Below are 26,796 nucleotides of genomic sequence, written 5' to 3'. Positions count from 1 at the left end.
GACAAGCGACCATTAGTGATCATCCATCACAATGAAGATCATCTTTTTTTTTTTTTACATATTTCAAAGTTTCAAGAAAGACAACAGATAGTTGGTATCTCGTGTAAACAACAAAACAAAAAACTGAAAACGTCTCTCGATTATTTATCTGATGATTCCGCCATATGATCCCATACATAGCATGATAGTACACAGGTTGCCCAGAATGGTGCACAATGATCTCACAAACAACCGGTACATGACAAGCTACAGCCGCAATCAGTAGTCGTCGCCTCTGGATATGACTTCCTTGCAGGTTGGCCGGAGTAAGATGGTGTGCTCAAATTGTGACACATAGCTTCCCCTCACGTCGCACAATGGAGGATACGGCTACAAGAATAGCAGAAAACAGTGAGCAACCATAGGTAAGGGCACATTCAGACATTGGAGTGGAAATTGAGCTTCTTGCATACCTGAACAATACCAACGTCGCATAGATTTTTCAGTGCCATGAGATACTTGGTCTCACCAAGGCGGTCCAAGTACCGGCGACAAAAAGCAAGCGTTCCGAAATTGTTGTTAATCGTTCCAAGTAGTTGCTTAGCCTTTGCTACCCTCAGAGGTACATGTCCAACATCAAAGTTCTTCATGTAATGACTGCATTCTAAATCCTCCCTTACAAATCCCTTTCCTGCAAACATGACGGTACAACTCTTCAAGAACTTGAAAACATGCCTACTAGGGATAAGTAAATGACATTCACAAACTAGTATAAGTGTGACAAAAGAGTACTTTGTGTTTCAATCTATTAGTTCAAGCTATTGAGTTGCATATACCTGTAGATCCAAAAGTTTCAATGGCATAAAATTCCCCCTCTTCCATTTTTGTTTGCTCTCCACCTTTCACAATTGGAACTGATTTTCCAGCGTGGATTTGGTATGGTCCAATGCTGTGTCCATTGAGGTTCCGCACACTTTTGACTGCCACCAAAGCAGAAATGTCTTGCTTTGTCAATATATAACCTCACATTATCAGTGCAGATTGGGAAAAAAAATACAAAGTAGCACGCACTTTGGAAAACTTTTCCATTAATCTCAACCTCGTACGACTCCATGACTTCTTGGATTGCTGCACCAACATCACATAGCCGTGCATCTATTCCAGCTTCCTAATATGGAAAAGAAAAAAAATCAAAACACTGTTAAAGTACAATGCTGAGGCTATTACAGGAGAAAACAAATTAACAACTTTTGAATTGACGTGTCTATAAAATCATTAGCATGTGTAAAAAGGACAAAAATCTGTCCCTACGGAAAAAGTGCCTCACTCATTCTGACACCAACCATAGCGCTTTAGTATCTGAGTGCATCAACTTTCCAAAAACTGTTTCCAACAAATGCACCAAAATGTGTAGAAAATTACCTTGACTCCAGTATTAGTGGCATCTTTTGAGGCTTGAAGCAATGAATCAAACATGGGATTGAATGCAACAGTGAATGCACAATCGACTATGTACCCTGTAAAGAATCACAATATCAAGTTAGTTTTTGCAGTTAGAAATGAGCTGAGTACTCACAAGGAGAAACCCAGATAAAATATCACAACAGACAACAACAGAAGGGATGGAAGAAGCAAAATAATAAACATACCATCTATGTGTGTCCCAAAATCCAACTTCATTACATCATCATATTGTAGTACAGTTTTATCACCAGAATTTGGAGTCCAGTGAGCTGCAACCCTATGCATTACATATTCCCCATCAATTTAACAAAAGCATGCAGAATGAAGATGCACTCTTAGAGATTCAATACCATACCAATTCAAGGAACACCCTGTTGGAAAGGCAATACCAGCTTGCAGACCATTCTCCTTGATAAGTTTCCTAACCATATTTTCCAAAGTTTCACATAGATCAATCATTAGCATTCCAGGCTTCAAAATGCTCCTCATATGCTTCCGGACCTAGAAAATATATTAAGGAGTTGTAACAAACAGACAGATTCAAAACATAGCTGCAAACAATGAAAGAGACCACAAACAATGAAAAAGGCCAGTGTATTATGTACCTGTCTATGAACTTCTGCTGCTCGGCGAACAGCATTGTACATCGGCTTTTGTAGCCGCTCCAGTTCCCTCTTTTCCTCACTAGTTGTTCTCCATAAGTTACTGAAGATCAATAGGCCAATAGCACAATTACTTTATGCAAACATACGCACTATAATTTCATAATCAACTCATAGAGTTTGCAACTAGCAAGTAAAACTGAAAAGAAAATTGTCAATGAGGCAAGAATGATCTTAATGAAGTTTTCTTTAGATACCACAAGATACAAATATATTAAAAAGGGTATTCTTTCATTCTATTGTTGGATAGATACTTAGATAGTGCTGTACTTACTCATCCTTATATTGCTGAATTTCACCCTCGGGGAAATCTCCTGATGGGAAAAGTTCGTCTATGGGAATTGATGGAGGATCAGTCTGCTGAAGAGGGCCTTTCTTCTTTCTACGGAAGACACAAAGCATGGTCAGTCGCAAAACAAAACAAAATAAAGAGATTAATGGTCATTTGAACAACAGAGCATACTTGGATTTGCTTTTCTTCTTTTTCTTCTTTGCAGCTTCTGCAGAATACCAGTTTCAAAGAAAACTATTAAATTAATCTCATACCAATGCTACATATAATTTCAAAAGCCACAATTTTAGATGAGTAACTCGGCAATTAGATCTTGCAAGGCAGAGTAGAGCTACCTGATCCTCCATCTTGAGATGGACCATCCCCTTGCGCTTCATCATCATCATCTTCTGGTGGTGAAGAATGAGATCCATTGCTATCTGCAACTTTGCCTTCTTTTGATGAGGTCTCGCATGTTTCTCCACTAACCGCATTCTGCAGATGAACGTGTGCTACTTTAGATGAACTTGCACAATGCAGGGGCAAATTGGCAGAAGTTATGAGAGGTCTAGCCATCGTAGAAACCACAAAAGGTGTCATTACTACTACTTTCTAGTTGGAGTTGCAATTACATAAACTCAGTCATGTTATGGAAAGGCTAACCATGGTCTCTACATAACCTAACTGAGATATTAAGAATGAGGATGGAAGTAATAGTCCCCCATCCTCTTAAATACGTACAGTAAAGGAAGGATGTTGCTTGCTTGGAATGAGTGTTACAAACATAGTTCATGTAACTTTACTACTTTAGCAGCATAACACTTACTGGATTTTGTCCAACGAGTAGCGCCTCCATCTCCTTGGTCACTGCATCAGCAGAGCCGCCAGCCATATTGTGTAAATATTTCTATTGTCCAGTAATCACAAACCTGAATGAATAAATCCAGGGACAAATTACATTCCAAAATAAATAACATGTGTCTCTATTTGGAAGGCATCCAAACTTTTCGGGGAACAAACAAACTGTTACTTGTACTATTAAGGTTAAGGCTCTGAAATTAAAAGAAGAAGAGTTTCTTCCAGATCTAGAAGAGAAGCTAGGGTTAACTTAACGAACGAACGCAAGCAAATTCCAGTCCCGATGTGCGAGAGAGAGAGAGATGAATCAGAAAAAAAGAAAGAGGACGTGGATGCTCACCTCACCAGGATCCCCTCACCTCCCCTGCTCTCCTCGCCTCAGATGGAGATGGAGATCGCCGCCCCTCCCCGCGACTCGTCGCGGCGGCGGCGCAAGGAGCGGAGGAGACAAGGAGACGGCAACCTCGGCGAGCGGTGAGGGCGAGAGAAGAGAGGAGAGGAATTTTCAGTCTTCTAGAAGAAGAGGAGGATTAGGGTTGAGGTTGAGGAGGATATATTATTGGGCTTTGGTGGGCTTTCCAACATGGGCCTACAATTAAAGGCCCATCCATCTCTGCCTGCACGGGTAGGCCCATCTCACCAGACTGGGCTTCATGGGCCGTACAGTGAATGGGCCTAATGAGCTTACCTCAGAATTTTGATATACTACTAAGTGTTTTTTAAAAAATATTTTTCCTTTAGAAAAGAAATTTTTGATCGCCCATATGCTCTTGGTTTCTCAGTGGGTTTAAAAATTTATACTGGAAATTTGAAAAACTGTACTTCCAATTTGAAATTTCAAACTTTCTACTGCAAATTTTCGAAACTCTGCTCAAAACTTAAAACTTTATACTCAAAACTAAGAAGCAGATTGCCCTCTCTACCATCCATTGCTGCCAATAATAAATCTTTTACAGGACAAAAAAGAAGGCAGCAATGTGTACTAGTATCATCAAGCGATCACTACACTTTGTCTCAGAATCAATACATGACCAGAGGTCAAATGCATAGGATAAACTGGAAAACCCTCTGCACATAAATTTCTTACCGTACGTTTACATGACCTGAACAACTACTGACTAGATTGCACAGGAATCTATTCTCGGAGGGCCAAATCAAGAAAGGATAATTTCATGGACCAATCTTGGATCTTCGGTTCATCTTCAGAGAATAAGAACTAGAAATCGATCAGTGATTCATCATCCATCAGGCCTGTCATCAATCATGCAATCATGGGGATTCTGCAGGAGCAAATCAATCTAGAACACCTGAACAGGATTTGGCTTGAGGAGGTGGACATTGGAGAACATAATACATGCTTATCTTTGCCTCCATTTCTGGCTTTTTGCAAAATGCAGCGCAAGTCAAGAGCTCTTCTTGTCGATGGTTTTCGTCGAGGGCAATGTACCAAACACATGATCCCACAGCGTCGATGTTATTCCGAACCCCTTGTTTTGGATTCTGAAGTGATGGTTCAGATGGTATTTCTGATGTACAGGCAGCAGAAATAAGAAAATTGTAAGCATATGGTCAATGAGTCGCTGCAGTTTGCTAAGCATCGATCGAAATGGAATAAGCACCTTGAGGTGTTTTCCTGGATCAGATGACGGCTGCCCATGATGCAGATAGTAGTGTGTGCAGTCATACATCACATAACCCAACAGGCCGCCTCCAAACACGCCGTGAGTTGTAGTCGGAGTAGTAATTAGCCTGATTAGATTCCAGAACTGGATCGACCGACAGAAAAGGCATTCAGATCAAATTGATTAAAACATAACAAAATATCCAAATGAATGTTATTAACTACTTTATTTCACAGAGGAACCTTGATTACCGGAAAGCACAAGATAGCTGCAGCTGCTGGTGGAAAGACAAGTCGAAGGCCGTCAGTCGGGTGCTTGTGATGAATTCCATGAAGAAGGTAATGTGCTGTGTTTGTCCTGCCACATATCAAGTTAGCAGTGATGAGACGATGCTTAACTCATCAGTTCAAAACTTGAATTTTAGCAGTAATTTGGCAGCACGACGTACCAGTAACTTTTAGTATTTATGTGGAACAGGAATCGATGCATTATATACTCGATCAATGTCCATAGGCATATTCCAAACACAACCATCAGAGCTACTTCTGAAAGTGTGTGTCCCATTTCGACTGATTTAGTCAGGCACCAACATACAACAGGCAACCAGATAAGAGGAATTGCCCACCATTCCGTGCGTGTTAAGAACTGAAAAATGAACAGTTCATCAGGATATCATGTCCAAAATTCCAAATAGAAAAGCACAATAAACAGAAAAGTTACCTCTAAGACATCGTTGGCAAAAAGTCTTGGCCCCTCCTTGCTAACAATTGGTTGGTGAACCCATTCCTGATACTGCTCACCTAAATGTCCAACCTAAAAATTAAACCCAAAGAGTCATTATAAAAAGGAATAAATATAAGAGAAATCAACAGTAAAGACTGGTAACATTATACAGATATTGTAAAAGAGTATAATATCTTCAAAGGAAAAGAATGAACAAAATTTTGCTATATCATGATGTCACTATCATTATACAGCGTGAAACGATAATATGGTGAACACAAGACTTTCAAAATCGATGGAAAATTACAAGGACAATGAGTTACCTTACCTGAAATACAAGAGGTTCATTCAAATCTACTGTAAAGGCCTCTGCAACCATTTTCTCCAACAATGATTACTGCAGGTAACCAAAACTACAAAAGTAAGGGCAAGGGTGTCATGTATCAAATATAAGAAATATGGGACGAGTAAATGACAGGAAATACATTTGAAGCCAGGAGGATATTTCTTATGTTTAACCCGTCCCATATTTTACTGCAGATAACCAAAATCATGTATTTTCTGTCATTTTCTGCAGACCAATAACATGTATGGAAATCAGTGTGTGACTGCAACGATTGTAGCTTTGTACTATTTTCGTGCCTATTCTTTGTCCATGTTGGGAAATTTGATTTGACTCTCAAGTGATGCCACATCACCATGTTTACACATTTATTGGAAAAATCGGATGCACCAAACTCTTACGGCATTCAACCGTTACCTACTTTCAGGATAGTTATCAGTACAGCGTGACACTACTATTGTCTATTCTATGAAGATCCTGTGACCCAAAATCATGTCCATGGTGCCATTTTTCAGGCCTTCATCTCAAGGTATACCATAGCAACCACAAATTGGGAAGATCAGATGGTCCAAGAAAGCTGATCTGGTCCTTTCATACTAAAAGATCTAGAGCAAAAAACAAACAACCCTGTTCCACAGACAAGAGCACATGGCACAGGATTGCACAGACAAGAGCATCATGTGTGACAGTGTGACTCCATATTCTAATCAAGTTGTGCAAGAATACAAAGGAGCCACAGCTCAGAGAAACCAGTAGGGCATCCCACTGGAATCCAAGAAGATGGGGGGTACTTGCTGGATGGGGCTTAAATCAGCACTCCCATTAAGAAAGCTTTTGATGCTCATATCACTTGTTCAAACAGTTGAGTAGCCGAGAAATCAAAAGCAGTAATCAGAGGCATTTAAAGATAAGGCAGAGATTGTTGCAGCATCGATGCTCGCATTGACCCAAAAAGGCCGTAGCAAATGCTTGTCGGATCTTTATTCCAGTGTAAATTTTAGTAAACCACTCAGAGCATCTTGGAATGGTAGTAATTAAAGCGAGGACAGAAATACAGAATCTGAAAAAACTGAAGCTTTTTAACTCGAGACTAAATGTTTCTGACCAAAACATTCAGACATTAACCAAACCAAACCAAAATCGTTTGTTCTGATTACACCTCTGACGAATCGCGCTCGGGATCCTACGAGTTGTCGAGTATCGCAATGCTCATTGATAACCCTTGATTTTTTTCCCCCAGCCGGAAATTAAACAAGAAAAATCCGCGCTACGTTTACACAGAGGATAAAATGGATGAAAAATTGAGTCAAGCACAAAACTTGGGGAAACTATTCTAATCCCTCGAGGGGATATTCCCTCGTTTGCTCAAAAACCATCTAAACGGTTATGAAAAATTCTGGAAAAATTTGACAACATTCATACAACACATATATAAAACTTCACAAAATCTTAAGTCCAAACTCAACTCACATGTCGAGATATAAAAAAGACAAATTCAGCGTATGAATAGTACCGTATTATTTATATCTAAATTTGTCTTTTTTGTTTCTCGATTTGTAGATCGAATTTGAACATGAATTTTGGTAGACTAATAGGTATCATTATACTCTACATTGTCAATTTTTTTCAGATTTTTTCACAACTATTTGCATCGAATTTGGAAGAAAAAGGTATACGAGGGGATATCCCCTCGAGGGATTAGAATCCACTCCCCAAAACTTGCAGCCTTTTTCACGGATCTAAGGCTCTAGAAAGAAGAGATCGAGACGGGAATCTGGGCAAGAAAAGAAAACCTGAGGCCTCCGAGCGAGCAATGCAGATGGATGCGGCGGCGCCGGGCGGTGAACTGAGGCTGCCCCTGCTGCTGCTGCTGCTGCAGCTGGTTGGGAGCTCAGCTGAGGCCGCTCCAATGATAAGCTCAGTGATGGCCACCAACGCCAAGGAGTGAAGCTCTTCTCAAGGTGGTGGGAGAAGCATATATAGGAGCATACTACTTTAGTTTAGTACACTAGTAGTAGTGCTTTTTATTGTTTTTCTCCCTGAATTTTAGTGTCATTTTCACTATGCTCCAACTAAACATTGTTTCAAAAAAAAAACAGGGTTTACATTTTCGACGAAAATTGATCAGAAACCACAAATTTTTGAGGAAAAAGTTGCTCAAATTTTGGCAAAAATGTGATATTGCGGGAGGTCGGAATCCAACCCTCAATCGGAAAGTTGAATCCTGGCTCCAACCTACTCCCTTTGTCCTAGAAAAACAAATCTAGAACTGGACGCGACTTATTCTAGTACAATGAATCTGAACAGTCTTTTCTCCAGATTTGTTGTATTAGGATAAGTCACATACAATCCTAGGTTTGTTTTTTATGGGGCAGGGGTATCTAGTGTTGGTAGAGAAAGTACCAAGAGGTTCTAAAACTTTTTAGTAGAAATTTTGTTAAGCTATCAAGACTGACCACTTTTCACATTCTTCACACATTAATATCCAGGTGTCTTGTGATCTACTCCCTCCGTCCTAAAAAAAGGCAAACCCTAGGTTTGCATGTTGTATGAAATTTTTCAAAAAAAATTTTATATGAAATTTTTTTATAATTCGTATTTTCATTGTTGTTAGATGATAAAACATGATTAATATTTTATACGTGACTTGTCTTTTTAATTTTTTTAAAAAATTTTTCAAATAAGACGGACGGTCAAATGTTGGGCACGGAAACCAAGGTTTGTCTTTTTTTTGGACGGAGGGAGTAATATCCAGTACACCCCAAAAAGACAGAGGTTTGTACATTGATTTGGTGGTATTGATTTGGTGGTATATGACCTATATTTTGCATGCTAAACTCCAGTTAATAGTATCAGGGGCATATGAGAGCTCAATGTCAGAAATTAAATCCCCCAACTCATGCCATGCGTCTATCTCTTTAACTCAAAAAAGGATCTCCTAAAAGTAAGTGAATCAAACCCATTCCGGATCACATCACAAACAAAAAATCTACTAGTAGTAGTTTTTAGGGGAAAATTTCCCAACCAAACATCTTCACAAAAAGAGAACGGATTTCCAAAACTGGGAAACATTAAAACCATTTTCTTGGAAGAATCCATTATCGCCAATGCATTTTCTTCTTAACAGGTTAGTGATCCACTTAGCTAACATGGAGACGTTCATCCTAGGCGGTTGTGAACTTGTGAATACATTGTACTAGTACATTTCATTAGGAAAAAAACAACTTGTAGCTACCTGTATCAAGTATCAACTAGTATCAAACAGCACCAACATACATAATATATTCCCTCCGTTTTAAAATATTTGACACTGTTGATTTTTTAGTATGTGTTTGACCATTCGTCTTATTCAAAAAATTTAAGTACTTATTTATTCTTTTCATATCATTTGATTCATTGTTAAATATACTTTCATGTACACATATAGTTTTACATATTTCACAAAATTTTTTAATAGGACGAACGGTTAAACATGTGCTAAAAAGTCAACGGTGTCAAACATTTTGAAACGGAGGGAGTAGTATTTTAAGTTAAGCAGTGACGATGAAATTAAGCTTGCAATGTAAGGTCCATGAGAATTTAATGTTACCATGACAGTAACATTATCTGGGAATGATGCGTGAGATTGAAGTTGAAGAGAAAGAGAGAGGGGAATAAGTTCACTTGGTAACCCTCAAAAGTGATTGAAATCTAATCCGTAACCCTAAACCACAAAACCGGATATCTTGACCCCCAAACTATGAAAACCGGTGCAATTTGACTCCCTCGGCGGTTTTGGAGGGTGGTTTCGCTGACGTGGCGCTGACGTGGCGGTTTTGGAGGGTGGTTTTGCTGACGTGGCGGTATTAACCTAGTCTGTGTGTTGACGTGGCGCTTAGGTGGCATTTCAATTAAAAAGTTATACGTGGGACCCGTTTGTCATTCACACACACAATTGTGGGGCCCACTGACATGTGGGCCCCACACGGCATCTTCTCCCTTTCTTCTTCCTCCCCTCCCTTCTCTCTTTCTTTCTCCGTCTCCCGGGGAGCGAGCGAGCGGGGAGCGAGCGGCGGCAAGAGCTAGCTGGAACGGCGGTGGCCCACGGGCGGCGAAGGTGGGCGGCAGCGGGAGGGCGGCGAAGGTGGGTGGAAAGGAGAAGCAGGCCGCCGCGGCGACTTAGAAACCACGAGGCGGAACCACTCGAGGAGAGGGATGAGGGAGAGCGCGTCGCCGAGGAGGTCGCCTCACGCCGTCACCCCCCTACTCGGCCGTCCACCGAGAGGAGAAGTGCCATGATCCGGCCGCCACCACCGCTTCCCCTCGTCCTCCCTCTGCCACGAGCCGTCGCCGCCCTCGTCCGCCCGCCCTCTCACCGCTGCCGGCTCCCCACGTCCTCCCACTGCCACAAGCCGCCACCGCCCTCCCGCCTGCCGGCCCCCATCCCTCATCCGCCGCTCGCACCGCCGCCGGCTCCCCTCGTCCTCCCACTGCCACAAGCCGTCGCTGCCTTCCCGCCCGCCGGCCCCCATCCCTCATCCGCCGCTCGCACCGCCGCCGGCTCCCCTCGTCCTCCCACTGCCACGAGGCGCTGCCCTCACCCGCCCGCCGGTTGCGGTGTCGAAGACCTGGTCGGCGGCGGCCGAGCTCGCCGTACCCCACCGCGTGTGCCTCCCGCCACCGCCGCTGTGGTCTCCTCCGTCTTCGCCGCAGTGGAGCTCAGCCCGGGCGCCGCCGCCGCTCGCAGGCCGCCGCGCCTCCGCCGCTCGCCGCCGTCTCCACCGCTCGCCGCCGTCGCCGCCCGCCGCGGGAGAGAGAGAGGGAGCGGTGGGGTGAGATAATGAACTGAGGGAGGGGAGAGAGAAAGGACACATGGGTCCCACAATATGTGTCAATGACAAATGGGTCCCACACATATTTTTAATTCTAAACGCCACCTAAACGCCACGTCAACGCCACGTGTAAAAGAGACCCGGTCAATACCGCCACGTCAGCGAAACCACCCTCCAAAACCGCCGAGAGAGTCAAATTGCACTGGTTTTCATAGTTTGGGGGTCAAGATATCCGGTTTTGTGGTTTAGGGTTACGGATTAGATTTCAATCACTTTTGAGGGTCACCAAGTGAACTTATTCCAGAGAGAGGCCTAGTATTATATGGGCCTGGATTTTTATAGGCCACCGGGCCTGGGTGACTATAGGCTTGTGAAGCCCAGATCGAGTCAATCAGCTTGGGCCTCCGTGGTATTATCTGGGCTTTTAGGCCCAATACTTCCGGCCTAATTCCTCTTGCACCGTTTCTTTGACACTATCGTCTTCAGAGACAAACAACGATCATCAAAATACATAAACACAACTTGTTATTCAGCCACAGGATCTCACGCATATATTCAAATAATTCAATAGATTTTTGCATAGCATATAGAATTGCAGAGTTCAGAAAAGAGCAGGATTTTGGAAGGCTGCATGAAATTTCTTGGAAACAAGCTGCTTCAGATCAGAATCTTGGATTAGGCAGCACAACTGTCTGAATCCAACAGCTGTCTGGCAGCATGAGCAGATCACACAAACTGAATAATTCCCTTTTTTGTTTTCCATTGCCGAGTACCCGACACAGAGACAGACATGCATGCAATGACAAACAACCACGCATGAACCTAACAATTCTGAACCTGAACTGTTCATTGTGTTCTCAAGATACATAATCTGAACCTTTTTGTTTCTATCTCTCGAATTGTTTCTCTCCTGGGGTTTGGATGCTGTCGCTGTCATGAATGACTGAATGAGAAGATTTATCATCTATGCGGTGCTAAGTTCTAGCTGATCGTGCATGAACCTTGATTAGCAAAACCAATGCTGTTTTTAAACAGAAGATTTCAGCATTTCAACAAAATGCAGAAAGGTAATTAAACATGACCATCGATTATGATTCAGGGAAAGAAACAGAAACAAAGCCAAGAGGAGCAGCGTCGCTGTCATGATCAAGACAGATTTTACTGAGCAGATGGAACCTGATCAGATTTGTGCTGTCTGAGATTGTTTACTCTTTCTTAACCTTTCTTTTTGGCCTCCAACTTGTAACCATGATGATTAGGCATATGACATTTTTATTTTTTTTGAAGCAAGAAAGTTATTACATGAGAATGAACTTGAACTACTATCTGCCAAATCATCATGCTACTACTCACCAGCAGCCTGTGCAGAAACGTGCCTTAGCAAGTAGAAGAACCGGAGCACACCGATTTGAGAAAGGAACATCACAACAGGACAGTGAGATTTACATTTTACACACTGAAATTGCATGGCTTACATTTTACCCAGTGATATCTTTCTGTAACCTGTATAGAACTGCATATGCATGCAAAATAATACTACTGGAGTACCAGATCTTGGCATGTTGGTGGGAGGATTGTCTAAACTCTGAAAACCCAACCACTGACAAGCATGATCACAAGTTCAGAACACTGAAGAACTGAAGAATTCTTTTCCCACTGTCTTACAAACACACTCCTCACCGACAGAGACAAAACTACAGCCACACAGCACGTTGATTGCCTAGCAAACTTGCAAGATCTAGACGTTCAAAACGTTCTTTTTGTTTCTTTTGTCAAATTAAGTGGGTTACAATTAATTTTCTCCTCGAGGATTAATCATTACCTGGGCCTGAACTCTGAAGAAACCTGCTGCTTCCGCTGCAGAAATAATACACGCACGTGATAAACGCCAGCATTTCTTCCCGGATGCTGTCATGCATGATTGACTGAGAAAGCTAATGTGTTTGTTAACCAGCTCCTTAATTTGCCCAAATCGCAGTGGATTGGATTCTTTTTAGAACCAATGGGTGATTTGCACACGAAAATGGGCTTTTGTTTGTTTTTGATGCAGAAGATTGGGGCATGATTTAAAATGTTGATGAAATATCAAGAAAGTGATTTTTGGCAGGTAAAGTGGTGCTTTGGATCATATTGTGCAGTTTATGTGATTAACAGTATCACAAATAGTTGTATTGTCCTAATAGGATATTAGGATTGGATAGAAAGTTTCTTGGATAGGATATGCATATGCATGTACCCTGTAACAGAATCGATTCCAGTACGGAAGGATTTTCGCCAAACTAGCAGAATCGTACCTTCCCTTAGCTGGAGCCAATATGAGCACAGTTTTTTAAAAAAAAATAAATAAAAGAGGATCAAATTAGCACAGGTTTGGAGAAGAAACAAACACAAGATGACAGGATCAAAGATCAAAGCAGCTTCACTGTCTGGATAATGCAACCAGGCCACATTTGGACATGTCATAATATTGCAAGTTTGCAACTGCAGCTGATGATTTTTTTTTTTGAAATTTCTGCACAATGTGCCTGAAATTACAATGGAAGAAGCAGTTCTTCCCATCACTCTATGTCGATTTTTTTTCCAAACGATAAAAATCTTATTAGCTGTGTGCCTATGAGCAGAGGCCGGAGATGTTAACACCAATGCTCCTCCTCCTCCTCCTGGTTTATGGCAAAGTGGGGTTGAATAGTATGTGATCACAGAAGAAAAATAAGCTTACAAGACGTAGCTATCAACTGGTTTGTTTAAGACTTTCAGTGCAAGATCGCTGTCATTGAACTGTTCTTGTGTGGAGTTGGGAGAATGAGTCGGTCAACCGGACAGAAGCAAATCAATCAATCAATCAACTAATCAAGCATAAGAACGAGCATGAGATCTGATCAGGCATAACAACACCAACATTTCACTTCTTAATTCAGAGTAAAGAAGGAATGCGATTTGCAGTTTACAAGAACAGTTGGGATGAACAAGAACAGAAGAACAGAAGAGATGTACTAGTATTATACACTTTGATTTATGTCTTTTGTTTTTTTGGGTTCTCTAAATTTACAACAAACGAACGAACTCGATCTGAATTTCTGAAAGTTTCCCTCGGTTTCGAGGGGCAGCTTTCGGATTGATTTCTGAAGAAATTCAGAAACCTGAACTGATGGTGAGATGAGTTCATCATCACTAGAGCTAAGCTGGTGATCTCCTCTCCACTGAGCTGAAGAACACGGCGAAGATCACGGTCAGCGCCACCGCCGGGAGCTTCCCGCCGACGAGGCCTACGAGGACGACCGGGACGAACGCCGCGACGGGCAATGCGCCTCCTCGTCGACCATCCGCCGGCGACGCCTCCGCCATGATCGGCTCCGCCGACGTTGACGGCTGCTGCTGCTGCTCGGCGGCGGCGTTGCCGACAACCTCGCCGTGGGAGGGGGAGACCACCGAGGAATCCTTCTTCTCCTTCCTCTTGGCGATTAGCTTCCTCAGCCACCTCCTCTTCTCCTTCCTCTTGGTGGGATTGGTCGTCGAATCGCCGACGACGAGCTGGCTCATCTCGTCGCCGTCGGTCCAAATGGAGGAGACGGAGACCTCGCTCCCCACGTCGGAATCGGCGGAGCTCGGCCTGGGCGTCGCTGCCGCCGCCTCCCGGATCGGTGAGACGACGCCGCGGCCGCGCAAATCCGGCAGCTCAGCGGCGGTCTCCGCCGCGGGAGTTGACCGTGGCCGTGGCCGGAGGCGGGAGGAGGAGGACCTGACGGACTCGATCCAGAACAGCGACAGCGAGGCGACGGTGACGGCCGCCACCAACCACCTGCTCCAGATCACCATCAGCGCGAGCGCCGCCGCCGCGCCGACGCCGAGGAGCTCCGGGCGGAGCCTGACAGCGACGCCGCCAACCTTCTCCTCCTCGAGCTCCTCCCGCCCACTGGGCAGCGGTGTCTCGACGTCGGCGGCGGCAACGGAGGCCGTAGCGGTCGTCGTCGTCGGCGGGGTCGGGCGGCGGCGGCGCCTGGGCTTGGTGAGGAGGAGGCGGTCATGGTTCTTGACGAGGAGGTCGGCGAGGGAGGTGGGGAAGCCGGTCTGGACGGGGAGAGGGCCCGCGCGGGAGGGCGGGCGGAGGGAGGCGAGGAGGCGGCCGAGGCGGCCTGGGATGCGGCGCTTCAGCGGGCTCGGCATCGCCGGCGGCGGGCGACGCCGGCGAGCATAGGAGGCGACTGAGAGAGAGAGGCAGGAAGAAGGAACTAAAGTGGAGAGGAAATGGTTTTCGGTTTGGAGAATTTAAGGCGAGCGGTTTTGATTTTGATTTTGATTTTGATTTGTTTTTTTTTTGGAGGTTTGTGGTGAGCTCGGTGGAGAAGCCAAGGACGAAGACGGCTTCATTTCATTTTTGTTTTTTTAACGAATCGGCGAGTGACCAATTTTGTTAAATAGAGAAGTAGTAAACTATACAGACATAAAAAAAATATATAAGCTCAAGACCTTTGATCCGAGGTAATTTTATTTTTGTTTTGGGTTGTTTCTTTTTTATGATTTGTTTCTTTTTAATTTATAAGTTTGTTTCTTTTTTATACTTTGTTTCTTTTTAATTATAAGTTGCTGGTCCTAGTAAATTTCGATTTATGTGGGGGACAACTCATGCTATTGCATTTTTTTCCAAAGGGCTTCCATTAATTTGATGGGTTATTATTTTTATTTCGGTTCAATTTGTAAATCCTTACTTGGATATTTTTTTTCAATTCAATTAAATGTGGTTCGCTTTGGCGACCGTTCGTGACAAAGGATATTAGGACAGTCATTTTATTAGGGTTGGAGATGGCAAGTTAAGACAACCACCCTTATATCACCTCTCTCGTTTTTAAATAGATGTGGTTATTTGTCATAGCAATTAAATGAAGTAGTTTTTTTTATGTAATTTTCCCTGTTTTATTAAAGGGGGAAATATTTTAAGATGAAGATGAAAAAGTTAGCACATGGCAATAGATGATGAGTTATACAGTAGCATTGTTCGGTTACATCACATTTATACGATACAATAAATTGATTTGGTTAAATTTAATTTAGTTATACAAAAGATACTATTTAAAAGGAATATCTCCTTCAACATTAATGGGAGATAAGAAAGGGGAATCATGCCTCTCAATCATAATTAGTTGAAAAAGATGGCTCCTCAAAACCAAATCAGTCTACTAAGCACATTGCTCTCAAACCACATCAATCAACCACCTATAAATAACCACACAACACATCATTGTACTTACCAAGAACTCATCTATATGTATTTGAATCGAATGGATTAATTTGACATAAATTTAGTGAATTACATTAAAAAGCAGGGGGCATAAAGTACAGTATCGTAGGAGAGTTATTACAAACAGTTCCTATGTTCCAAACGTGATTTTTTTTTCTTTTTAATAATGTCAATGGAGTTTTTGAGCTTAACCATCCAGAGAAGACAAGCTAATGTATGGCGTGTGCCAAATTGCCAATGAGATCATCAGGATTCATGCACATCGCATGAACGCGTAATTCAGATATGATATGCGATTCATGCAAATTTGCTGCCTCGTGATCTGTGATTGGTTGGATCATGTACCTTTGACCAAGGATGTGATAGGTGACCAAAGGACCAGCATGTCCAAATCAATTCCGTGTTGTTAGGTCATCAATTATTGTTAAATTGAAAAAGGAGATGGAAATTAGGAAAAGAAAAGGCAGAACAAAAGCAAACTTTGGTAGTATTTCATCACAATGATTATGCTCCTTGCTAGTTTACAAATACATGGGCCCTTTTTTCGTTGTAATTGTCCCCTCCATTCAAAAAAGAAATGTTACTTTAAATATGGGCAATATTAAAAAAAAATCAAACTAAGTGGGAGTACCATGGAGTTATAAGTTAATACTACTTTCATATTAGTGAACCTGTGATTCTGTGATTTTTTTCTTAGTACTACTATCAGATAGTTAGGAATAAAAGTATTGTTTACATTGAAGTCCAAAAACCATAAAGAACTAGAAGTTGATACTCATACATGCAATTGCATTTTCAGTGACTAAAACACAGATAAAATCATTTGAGATCAAGGAGTATCATGTGCTGGCACTACCTTGTAGCTGCGGAAGAAGCAATGCATATGCAGAGCGTGCTAGCTGTTCTTGTCAGTAGTCTTCAGTTCTTCAGGTAAAACAAACCTCTTGAAAATGACAAAGTTTTTAATACTCCTAAGTAGTTCCAACAGTGCAAATTAACAGGCAGCAGCCATATGATTTCCAGTTGGCACTGCAGCTGCAGAGCACATTTGTGATCGACCGGCGGCTGCTTGCATATGTCGCCTGGTTATATATACCATCAAAAAGTATGCAAAATACTTAGTGCAGTTATTAGTAAATCCAGTATTGATTTATTTTCAATTAACTAGTTCAAAGGTATTTAGTTTGTTGAATTGGAATCACTATCCTATCGATTTCACATCAATCAGGTGGCACTGCTTACGCTCAACTTTCAGCTTCTTGTTCCTCTTTCGTTCTTTCAGTTTCAGGCTTTCACCTTTTCAAAGAAAAGTTTCAGTCTCTGAGGATGAATATTATCCTCTGTACATGCTGCATATACCTTTTTTTTCCCTTTATTTTCTGAATATTCCGTTTGCTTTCTTGCTAGCTGTTTCCTTGCACTTTCTAGCTAAGATCAGTAATCCTGTATACCCTTGCAGCTGCAAGTCTTCAATACTACAGCAAGTAGTAGCTAGTATATATGTTCGTACTTATCTTTCTGAACTCAAGTTCAAAAATAGACAGATCAGAGAATCTCGTTTATTTATTCCCCAAATGTGATAACTACTGTATATTCATAACACATTTGGTCCAACTTTTCTTTGGAAAAGAAGAGATAAATTTCTCACCAACTTTGCTTGAATTGATCATCAATATTGTACGTCCAGAAATTTCAGGGACAGTGTCGACTCTAGCTGGCCCCCATGCATTGCTAGCCTCATGATAACTCACAAATGATCAAACGGGCCTCGCCCTCACCAAAGCTGTAATCCACACCGCTCATCTTATGATTGCTACTATATTTACTTTACTTCCAAAATGTAAGTAATTTTAGTTTTATTAATTAACTTCCCTAATTTTAATCAAATTTAATAAAAATCACCAACATCTATAGTATCAAATTAGTTTTATTAAAATCTGCCATAAAATATGTCTTGATAACGTATTTAGTTCGTATGCTGATCTTAATTATTTTTTTATAAACTCGATCAAACTTTGAGAAAATTGATTTAGGATAAAACTAAAGCACTTATATTTAAAACCAAAGAGTATTAATTTAGTAGAACTGGTTCATTAAAATATTAACTCACTTGTGTCCCTCTATTTCTTTAAAGCAAAAGCAGGAGCTACCACTACGAGATATCTAGCTAGGATCTACAGTGATATCAGAGCAAGTTTAATAGTATAGGCCACTACTAGCTCCAATTCATCTATAGCCGATCTAATAGCCAATTCATACAATAGTTGCTTACTATACTATTAATATATGGTCCCACCTATCATACACACATTGCGTTTTGGAGTCTGTGCTGCAGCTGGCTACAGATCTGTAGCCCGCTGCTCTTCTCTCTCATCTTTTATATCATTAAAATATGTTTATAGCTAGCTAATAGTCTGTTATTGTAGCTGCTCTCATCGGTGTCAGACAACACCGACGATTTTTGACAAAATTTATGCTTAAACCGCTTATCCATATATTATAACACTATATTTTAAATATAATTAGTATGCTATGATACCGATAGACACAATATGATCACACTAATAATCTAAATTTTTGGATCCGCCACTGGTTGTACTATCTAATTATTTCAACATGGACATGGTAGTTTAGTATCACTCGGTCATTGTAAATAAGAACATGGAGATGGCTAGATTTGTACTAAAGATTTGACCTTATACAAGGGGCTTACGTCGCATGCATGAGTGGAGCGCATATCATGGCCGTAATAATTTTGTTGTTTGTGTGTGATGAGTCATAAGCATAACTCATACTAATATATAAGAAGAGGACAGTGACAAGGCAACACAACAGATTAGTTATATCTGCAGCATTTTGGGATCTCATATTAGCTTGATCTAGCTGCATGCAAAGGTGGCCGCAGCTAGCAATCTGCAGAAAATTAAAAGCCTTTTTCGATTGTTAGTTAGCAGTTTCTGATCAGCTAGCTACTAGTGCATGTCTACGTGTAGCATAGCAGCTGCCCAAATGATCTCTTGTTTATGCGTTGAGATATATTGATATTTTGGTCATAGATGTCTCTAGAATCGCTGGATTAGCTAGCTTGCTTGCATTTGCATCTCTGCTAATTAACTCATTAATTGGAAATAATTAGTCCTAGTACGTGCCTGTGTTTCAGTACACGTACCTGTGTTTCAGTCGTACTCGTCTTCTCCGGCGGCGGCGTCGATCCGGCTCTCTCCGTCTGACGACCTCGCCGGCAGCCGCTCCGGCCGGCAAGCAAAAATCAACTCTACCTGGGCCTGGTAGCATTACTAGGCCCAATAACACTAGCCGGACTAACATTATTCGTGGGCCTACTATTCAGCATACTTTCGGCCCAATAGTTTAGGCCCATTTGATCGATCGGCCCATGAATTTTTTTTGGGCCCTGATGATGTCAGGCAATCTTAATCTACTGCTGCTGCTGAGAATCTGAGATGAGTATTTAGTAGCCTTATGATTGTGAGGGGAAATTAAAATGCAGCCATGCTGAATTTTTCTTTTTTTTGTGGTAAACATTGAGTTATAGTGTCACAGTACATGTTGCTTGATTGATTTGTGAAAAAAGAAGAAGCAAATTGGTGTCATGCAGTATAACAAAATGAGACCGAAAGTAGGCGACATGTGGCCAGGCGTTGGCTTCAGCTTTGTTGGGATTCCACGATTTTATTCGGTGGCCCAGCCAAAGATTCGATGATTTTATGCGGTTTTCTGACGTGACATGGCTGCTGCTGCTGCTGTTTGTTCGCTTCTTTTTCTTGGTTTTATTCCCTCTTCCAACTTCCATCACTTTGCCTTTGCTTTGCCTTTGCTTTTGCTTAGCTTGCTCTATATATCTGTTTCTGGTCTAGTAGCTTCTTGTTCTTGTGTGTTCTTGTATCTTTCTCTGCTTAATCAGCATCTTTAGAGGAGGAAATTAACCATGGCATTCGTCAGATCACGCGTGAGTTCCCCTCTTCTCTCGCATAGCTTGTTAGTTGTTACTGATTGCCAACTTCGATCTTCTCTATGCCTGAGAAGACCGAGACCGATTAATTGACCATTGTTATATATGTTAATATGTACATCTCTCCATTTCTCTCTCTTGTTGGTGTTACATCCTCACCGTTTACTGTTTAGCCAGTAAAATTTGTGGTTTTACGGCGTACATAGCCAGATGGGGGGAAACTACTGAATTTTTACATTCTTTTCTGAACACAATATGGGTTCTTGTTGATGCATGACAGCATGAGAGCCCATCCGTACTGTAAATTATATTGCTCCGATTATGGTATCCAATCACCTGAAAATTTGTATAATATATACCTGTTGATTTGACTGATCAATAATACATTAATACATCAGCATGATGACATGATCTCTGATCAGATTATTAGGTTCCCTTTGTTAATTGTTCAGTACCATCAATTCACCTGCTTCTCTGCATGCAGGCAAATGCTTCCTCTGGAATCGGTGTAGCTGCCGAGTGCAAGCAGACATTTCTGGAGCTTCAGAGGAAGAAATCACACCGCTATGTCATCTTCAAGATCGACGACAAGTGCAAGGAGGTCGTCGTCGAAAAGACAGGTTCATCGACCGAGAGCTTCGACGATTTCATGGACTCACTCCCTGAATCTGACTGCCGCTACGCCATCTACGACTTCGACTTCGTCACCGAGGAGAACTGCCAGAAGAGCAAGATCTTCTTCGTCGCATGGTCGGTGAACCCCAAATGTTCAGATTTTTGCACTTGCTTCTCAGCTTCTGAACTGAATGAATTTCTCTGACAACATATATATGCACACTTTTCTAACTGAAAGTGTATGATCGAGTTGTTCATCAGTAACAGTACTCTTTTTTGACTGAAAATCTGATCTCTGATCTCTCAGGTCGCCTTCGGTTTCTCGCATCCGCGCCAAGATGTTGTATGCTACCTCCAAAGAACGGTTCAGGAGAGAGCTGGATGGTGTGCACTATGAGATTCAGGCAACTGATCCGTCGGAGCTGGACATTGAGCTTCTTAGAGAGCGTGCTCATTGAGAAAAATCAATCAATCAATCACTAGGAAATAATCATCATCTTGCATTATGAGATATTTGTAATAGCTATTATATATGTTACTATGTACTGAAACTTGCACACTGTTGAGGTACGGTTGTTCTGCTTCAGCTATACACAATTTCTGTTGAAGTACAACTGTGCAAGTATGAAAAACTGTGGGTTGTCTGGTTAAGACTAATTTATATACGCCTGTGCTTTCCTTAATAGAGTTTTGAATCAGTTATGATTAATTTATAATTGGCAAGATGATGTGCATTTAATGTGTAATAGGGGATGTGTGTATTGCACGTTCGAGATTAATTTGGAGGGAGACCACACACCCCTTACCACTGCACTATCAAATGCTGAAATGCATCTCTATAGCTAGCTTGCATCATATATGACACATGGATAACGTGTGCTACAGCAAGAAAAAGGGGATGTACAACATTCCGGTAACCATTTTAATACATTTTCTTCTTATATATACGGTTTTCATTTGACAGGGTTTAGTCTATGAATTAAATATAATTATTTAACCGGAGTGCTATACGTCACTTGACATATTCTTGGAATAAAATCTCATGAATTTCATAACCATGTGATTTGCTATGTGTGATTCATGCTTCTTCTTTGGTGAGCTCACAAGTGGTTGTGCTTTGAGGTTTTTTTTTTTCTTTTTTGCCAAGGGGGGAGAAGGTGTATATATCTTTGAGTTAGTAAGGATGGTGCCACCTCAATCACAGGAGAGGAGGAGGGCAGTGGGTTGGTGTTTGTGACGGAAAGCTTGTCGTTGGGTAGTTAGAACGTGACAGTAAAATCCACCGGAGATAGAAGATGGAAGTACGGGGGCACTGGAATTGGGAAGATGGAGTAGAAGTGATGAAATCAAAATCAGGTTGCAATGAAGAGAGGGAGCAACGTGCATCCAACATGCAATGCCGACCAGGCGCAGGGCAACAGAAGAATCATGTGATCCGGCTAGAAGAAATGTGTCGAATGACGCATAGACATTTCCTAATATTATCAAATGATAAATGAAATAAGATGGATTCATGTAACACCCCCAACCTATTTGAAGGCTATAGTGGTGTGTGGTTTAGGCCAGAGTGGTCTTGAGGTGGTTGTCGTAGTGATGGTTTAGTTCTACCTTGAAAGTTTACGCAGATGAGGATCTGCTTATAAGTTTTAGTGCTCCAATAATGATACCTTTTACATGAAGCGTGAACAAAAGTATAAACAAGATACTATACAAACGTGGGCCTGCTTAACGTATAGAGTAACAACAAGAACCCCCACAACCATTTCGATCCACTATTAAAAAAAAAGAACTCCCAAAAATTAAGCACCCTAGCTAGCTTAATTTACAAATGCAGAACACAAATCAAAGCTCTCGTCAACATTTTCCACTGAAGGCAATGTATTATGTACAAAAACATGATCCTACATCGTAAAACTTGTTCCAAAATCCAAATCCTTTTTTTTCTGGATTCTGAGGTGATAATTCAGACTTCAGATGGTAATTAACATTTCCTGTGATGTTTTCCCCACCCATTAATATATATAACTATATGTTCATGCATGAAATCAATCAATCAGTCACGAGGACTGATGATCAGACCAATTAACCCTGTCCAAAACAAGTGCGCGTATATGCAATAATAATCAGGCAGCCGCAGCAAGTGCAAACGCGCACGAACATACGGTAAAAGCTTGCTCAACCCGTAGAGCCACACCGCCAAATACACCACCACCGTGAACACGATGATCATCGGCTCGTACATGGCGAAGCCGCCGCCGCCGTCGTCGTCGCAGCCGGCCGGTCGGTAGTTGAGCATTCCGTAGTCGTCGTCGTCACCGATGGCCGGCGGTGGCGCCACCGCGGCGTGGACGACGACGTCGTCGTCGACGAAGAAGTCCTCACCGTCGTTGGCCATAGGGAGCGGTGGCCAAAGGCAATGGGGGAAGAGATGGTGTAGCCGGCGCCGGAGATGAGGAAGAAGAGAACTAGCGTGTTATATATATAGAATCGTGGCTGCGCCTCCATCACTTTCTGAATTCTGATTTCTGAAGAATTCAGAAGGTTCAGAATCTGCACAAGAAGTTCAGAATCACCATGGGATCCAGTCAACCCGATCCTTCGGAAATGGACATTAATTGGTTCTTATATAGAGACCGTGCTCATTAATCAAAAGGTAAAATCTAAACCGAAGTGTTAACCAGCGACGATCCAATTGTGATAAGAATAATTACTGCTACACGTGTGCTGTTGTGCGTGCTGTTTTTCCTCTTAGACATGTGTGTCTTTTTCTTTCTTCTTATAAAGTTTTCTCTCAAATTACTTATCCGATTTACAATCCAATTACATCATTGTGTTCATTACAATTAAATCTTCACAACAAGATCTTACATGATTATATTACGATGAAAAACTATTTATATTTGTAAATTGCTTTTATTATATACTAAGTTACTTTTATAATATATATAAGTTACTTTCAGATTTGACTAAATTACTTCTATACATTCATAATGCTCTAAGTTGATTATTTTTATTATTGTTTTTAGTTAATTCTATATTTTGTGGACTTTATAAATCTTCTCTACGCTTTACTTGCGAATTCACTCTACATAGTTTCTTATTTCAGCTCACTTACAATATAATTATTTCTACTACAGAGAGTTACTCCCCCCATTTCATAATGTAAGTCATTTTAGTATTGCCCACATTTATATAGATGTTAATGAATCTAGATATAGTTCTAAATTAAAATTACTTTCTTTTTGTTATAAGTTACTTCTATAATATATGTAAATTACTTTTAAACTTTACTGAATTTACTTTTATATGTCTAAAAAGTAACTTAGTGAAATCTAGAAGTAATTTAGACATATCATAAAAGTAATTTGTGATTTTTCATCAAAATATAATCATGTGAGATCTTGTTGTAAAGATTTAACTGTTACGAACACAACGGTGTAATCGGATTATAAATCGGATGAGTAATTGAAGAGAAACTTCTCTAGGAAGGAAAAAAATATAGATATTGAGTGTACTAGTAGCTTTTTTTTTTTGGAAAGAATTGTATCTCTCTTTAGCACTATCCAGCTAGCACTCTCGGTGTAGTTGTGTCCTAACCAAAACCAATCACTAGGAAATCATCGTACGGTTATTCTAAGAGTTTAGGTAGGGTTTAACATGTCAGCTGTGAGAGTTTCTGGGGTAAATCGGACTTCTGTAAAAGTTCTTTTTAGGGCCGGACGGGTAAATCGGACTTTACCCCTATACCTTAAAATGTTATTAATTGGGTTGGAATTGTAGATTTTTAGCTAGCATCGTGTCTAAATGTCTCAGGGTTTAATCTTTCGGTTTAGACGTTTCTATCGGAGGGTGCCGATATACCGAAATTTTGATATAAATTTTAGTCAAATTTGAACAAAATATTACCAAATTTAAAAAAAGGAAAAATAAAATAAAAACTTCTGCCAAAATAATATCATATTGGTGGGGGGGGGGGGTGGGGTTCCGATACGATCGAAATTTTAGAAATTTTGTTTTAGAATTTTGAACCCTGGTGAAGCTAATAATACTCCATCAGTCCCTAAGACAGTGGCTATATATGGTGTACGGAGATTTCTTCTTAGATGTTTAGGCATATTATTATCCAGCTAGATTCCATCGGTCCCTGTTTCTTTCAGCTTGGGATTATTATAATCCAGATTATTGGGAGTAAGCTGAAAGAAACAGACAACTTATTGAAGTAGCTTATTATAATCTGGAGCCCAGCTTATTATAATCTGATAAGCTCATTTAAGTGAGCTTTTTCCAGATTATTGGGTGAAAAATTACCCACCATGCCACCCCACTCCCTCTTTAGACTTGCAAACCCAATAATCTAGGCTCTAATAATCTAGGAAAGAAACAACTAATCATTTATTCTACTACAAATTATAACAATCTAGCTTATAGTAATCTAACTCAATAATCTAGATTATAATAATCCCAAGCTGAAATAAACAGGGCCTTAATTTGTTTGTTTGGTGCGTCAGATTTGTAAAGATTTGTAGCTGGCATTTCTGGTTGATATATTCATCACGTGGTACAATTACAAATATGAAAACTATATGGGTTATTTGGTTAAGACTAATTTTATACACATGTGCTTCGCTCGTAAAAGGTTTGAATCAGTTATTATCATATATATAATTTATATATATTTGGCAAGACGGCGTGCATTTAAAAATAAAACATAATATGTACTGTATCATATATAGGTTGCATATCGCACGTTTGATGTTTCTTAATTAATATATGTCTTATGGATGATGTGTATTACTTTAGACGAGAAAAGGACGCACAACATTCTGATATCCATTTTAATAAATTTCTTTTGATATGCACGGTTTTGATAGAGTTTAATCTCACTTAAGTATAATTATTTAATTTTATTGGATGTAATAAGATGAATTCTTTTGTACAGAGTTGATGTTCATTAGATGTAATGTTTTAGAACAATATTTTTTTTAAAAAGAATATAAGCACTTTCGGTGTTTTTCGTGGAGATTAAGGAGAGAGGTAAAATTTAATAGGAGATAGTTGTGACTTGTTGAAATGAGAAAGGAAGTCGAGCAATTAAATAGGAAATTACAAATAATGAGGGAGTAGTTCGAAGTTACTATATTATTTCGGGACAAATTTTAAATGTTAGAAGAAGTTATATATTGTGATGGAGGAAGTAGTAAACAAGAAGCCCCAAACATATTAAGCATTTTTGGATTTGTAAACATAGTATACAATTTAAATCAAATCTCTTGTCAATTATTACTGTTGACGAAGACAATGCACAACAAGCGTGATCCTACATCGTTGAATCATCTCTTACTGTACTATAATATAACCCACTAACTCCTAAAACTTAACATGCAAAGATGTCACATCATCATCCACTAACAAAATGTCATATCATGCAAACATGATATATTATTTATAATTTTATATTTTATAATTTATTAATTTTAATTTAGAGCTTCTAAAATGCAAGCATGTTAAATCATCATTCTACATAATTCACATAATATTTTTAATATATATCATTATTATTTTTTATAATATGCTATGTATCTATATATAGTTCATCCTCACTAATTAGTTAATGTTATTTCTCTATTATCTTATTAAGCCATATCACATCAATTATATTTAGTACTTAAATGATTAATCTATAGTAGTCCAAATTATCTCTCTTATTTTCTTCTCTCATTAATCCATACCACCTCAATTATTTTTAGCCTTTATATGATTAATCTATGGTCCAAACTATCTCAATATTTTTCTTTTTTTCATAAATTTACTTTTGCATTTGAATCACCATTCTATATAATATTTAAATTTAAATTATCATAAACCACGTTAACTTATATAATTTTATATTGTCTAGCTATTTTACACATTATTCTTACTTATTGTTATCCTACGAAACTCCCGCAGCAATGCGCGAGGTTTCACCTAGTTTATTCCAAACAAATCCCTTGTACACGTATATGCAAGTAACTAACATGTACACACGTATGTCGGCAGCAATCATCAATCACCAATAATATAGTGCGTGCATGGTTATATACATTATACAAATACGTACTACCTCCGTCCTAGAAAGATCATAGTTTTGAACTGTTTATGTCCAACGTTTAACGTTTGTTTTATTTGAAATTTTTTTATGATTAATATTTTTTATTATTATTAGATGATAAAACATGAGTAGTACTTAGGTGTGACTAATTTTT

At 40.2% G+C, this 26,796-nt stretch overlaps 4 protein-coding genes across 6 annotated transcripts; 1 reads left to right on the top strand and 3 right to left on the bottom strand.

Annotated features, from left to right (window-relative positions):
* Positions 1 to 12: 12 nt before the first annotated feature.
* LOC4352851 (methionine aminopeptidase 2B) lies at positions 13 to 3,749 on the bottom strand. Of its 2 annotated transcripts, none has more exons than XM_015765049.3 (13): positions 3,575 to 3,749; positions 3,203 to 3,305; positions 2,733 to 2,871; positions 2,569 to 2,605; positions 2,380 to 2,487; positions 2,049 to 2,148; positions 1,799 to 1,944; positions 1,629 to 1,720; positions 1,402 to 1,496; positions 1,051 to 1,147; positions 816 to 959; positions 453 to 670; positions 13 to 369 (listed from the first exon to the last, which is right to left on the bottom strand). In XM_015765049.3, exons 2-13 carry the CDS (start codon positions 3,266 to 3,268, stop codon positions 259 to 261), a joined length of 1,353 nt encoding a protein of 450 aa, XP_015620535.1. In that variant the 5' UTR covers positions 3,269 to 3,305; positions 3,575 to 3,749; the 3' UTR covers positions 13 to 258. The 2 variants fall into 2 exon arrangements, with proteins under 2 accessions (XP_015620535.1, XP_066162320.1); XM_066306223.1 differs by having other exon boundaries at positions 3,203 to 3,243.
* A 353-nt stretch (positions 3,750 to 4,102) lies between these two features.
* On the bottom strand, positions 4,103 to 7,873 carry LOC4352850 (dihydroceramide fatty acyl 2-hydroxylase FAH1). Of its 2 annotated transcripts, none has more exons than XM_015765050.3 (7): positions 7,716 to 7,873; positions 5,908 to 5,992; positions 5,577 to 5,669; positions 5,305 to 5,501; positions 5,108 to 5,213; positions 4,854 to 5,000; positions 4,103 to 4,760 (listed from the first exon to the last, which is right to left on the bottom strand). In XM_015765050.3, exons 2-7 carry the CDS (start codon positions 5,956 to 5,958, stop codon positions 4,638 to 4,640), a joined length of 717 nt encoding a protein of 238 aa, XP_015620536.1. In that variant the 5' UTR covers positions 5,959 to 5,992; positions 7,716 to 7,873; the 3' UTR covers positions 4,103 to 4,637. The 2 variants fall into 2 exon arrangements, with proteins under 2 accessions (XP_015620536.1, XP_015620537.1); XM_015765051.3 differs by having other exon boundaries at positions 5,908 to 5,976.
* Positions 7,874 to 13,609: 5,736 nt separating this feature from the next.
* On the bottom strand, positions 13,610 to 14,996 carry LOC9270620 (uncharacterized). Its single transcript, XM_015763283.3, has one exon. The coding sequence runs from the start codon at positions 14,895 to 14,897 to the stop codon at positions 13,911 to 13,913; it is 987 nt and encodes a 328-aa protein (XP_015618769.1). The 5' UTR covers positions 14,898 to 14,996; the 3' UTR covers positions 13,610 to 13,910.
* A 4,783-nt stretch (positions 14,997 to 19,779) lies between these two features.
* LOC4352848 (actin-depolymerizing factor 11-like) lies at positions 19,780 to 21,263 on the top strand. The gene is made up of 3 exons (NM_001423634.1): positions 19,780 to 19,936; positions 20,424 to 20,689; positions 20,862 to 21,263. Exons 1-3 carry the CDS (start codon positions 19,916 to 19,918, stop codon positions 21,010 to 21,012), a joined length of 438 nt encoding a protein of 145 aa, NP_001410563.1. The 5' UTR covers positions 19,780 to 19,915; the 3' UTR covers positions 21,013 to 21,263.
* The last annotated feature ends 5,533 nt before the right edge of the window (positions 21,264 to 26,796 follow it).

Source organism: Oryza sativa, chromosome 12 (assembly GCF_034140825.1).
Source record: "Oryza sativa Japonica Group chromosome 12, ASM3414082v1".
Lineage (NCBI taxonomy): Eukaryota > Viridiplantae > Streptophyta > Magnoliopsida > Poales > Poaceae > Oryza > Oryza sativa.
This window is presented reverse-complemented; position numbering and strand designations above follow the sequence as displayed.

What these genes read in the sequence shown, in the direction of transcription:
- LOC4352848 (NM_001423634.1), top strand. Translation starts at nt 19,916, where the DNA reads ATGGCATTCGTCAGATCACGC. An exon ending in TGGCATTCGTCAGATCACGC is followed by an intron (nt 19,937 to 20,423) that starts GTGAGTTCCCCT and finishes CTCTGCATGCAG; the next exon opens with GCAAATGCTTCCTCTGGAAT. An exon ending in AAGATCTTCTTCGTCGCATG is followed by an intron (nt 20,690 to 20,861) that starts GTCGGTGAACCC and finishes CTGATCTCTCAG; the next exon opens with GTCGCCTTCGGTTTCTCGCA.
- LOC4352850 (XM_015765050.3), bottom strand. Translation starts at nt 5,958, where the DNA reads ATGGTTGCAGAGGCCTTTACAGTAGATTTGAATGAACCTCTTGTATTT. An exon ending in ATGAACCTCTTGTATTTCAG is followed by an intron (nt 5,670 to 5,907) that starts GTAAGGTAACTC and finishes TTTAATTTTTAG; the next exon opens with GTTGGACATTTAGGTGAGCA. An exon ending in ATCCAGGAAAACACCTCAAG is followed by an intron (nt 4,761 to 4,853) that starts GTGCTTATTCCA and finishes CCTGTACATCAG; the next exon opens with AAATACCATCTGAACCATCA.
- LOC4352851 (XM_015765049.3), bottom strand. Translation starts at nt 3,268, where the DNA reads ATGGCTGGCGGCTCTGCTGATGCAGTGACCAAGGAGATGGAGGCGCTA. An exon ending in AAGAAGAAAAGCAAATCCAA is followed by an intron (nt 2,488 to 2,568) that starts GTATGCTCTGTT and finishes TGTCTTCCGTAG; the next exon opens with AAAGAAGAAAGGCCCTCTTC. An exon ending in ACAGGGTGTTCCTTGAATTG is followed by an intron (nt 1,721 to 1,798) that starts GTATGGTATTGA and finishes TGTAATGCATAG; the next exon opens with GGTTGCAGCTCACTGGACTC.
- LOC9270620 (XM_015763283.3), bottom strand. Translation starts at nt 14,897, where the DNA reads ATGCCGAGCCCGCTGAAGCGCCGCATCCCAGGCCGCCTCGGCCGCCTC.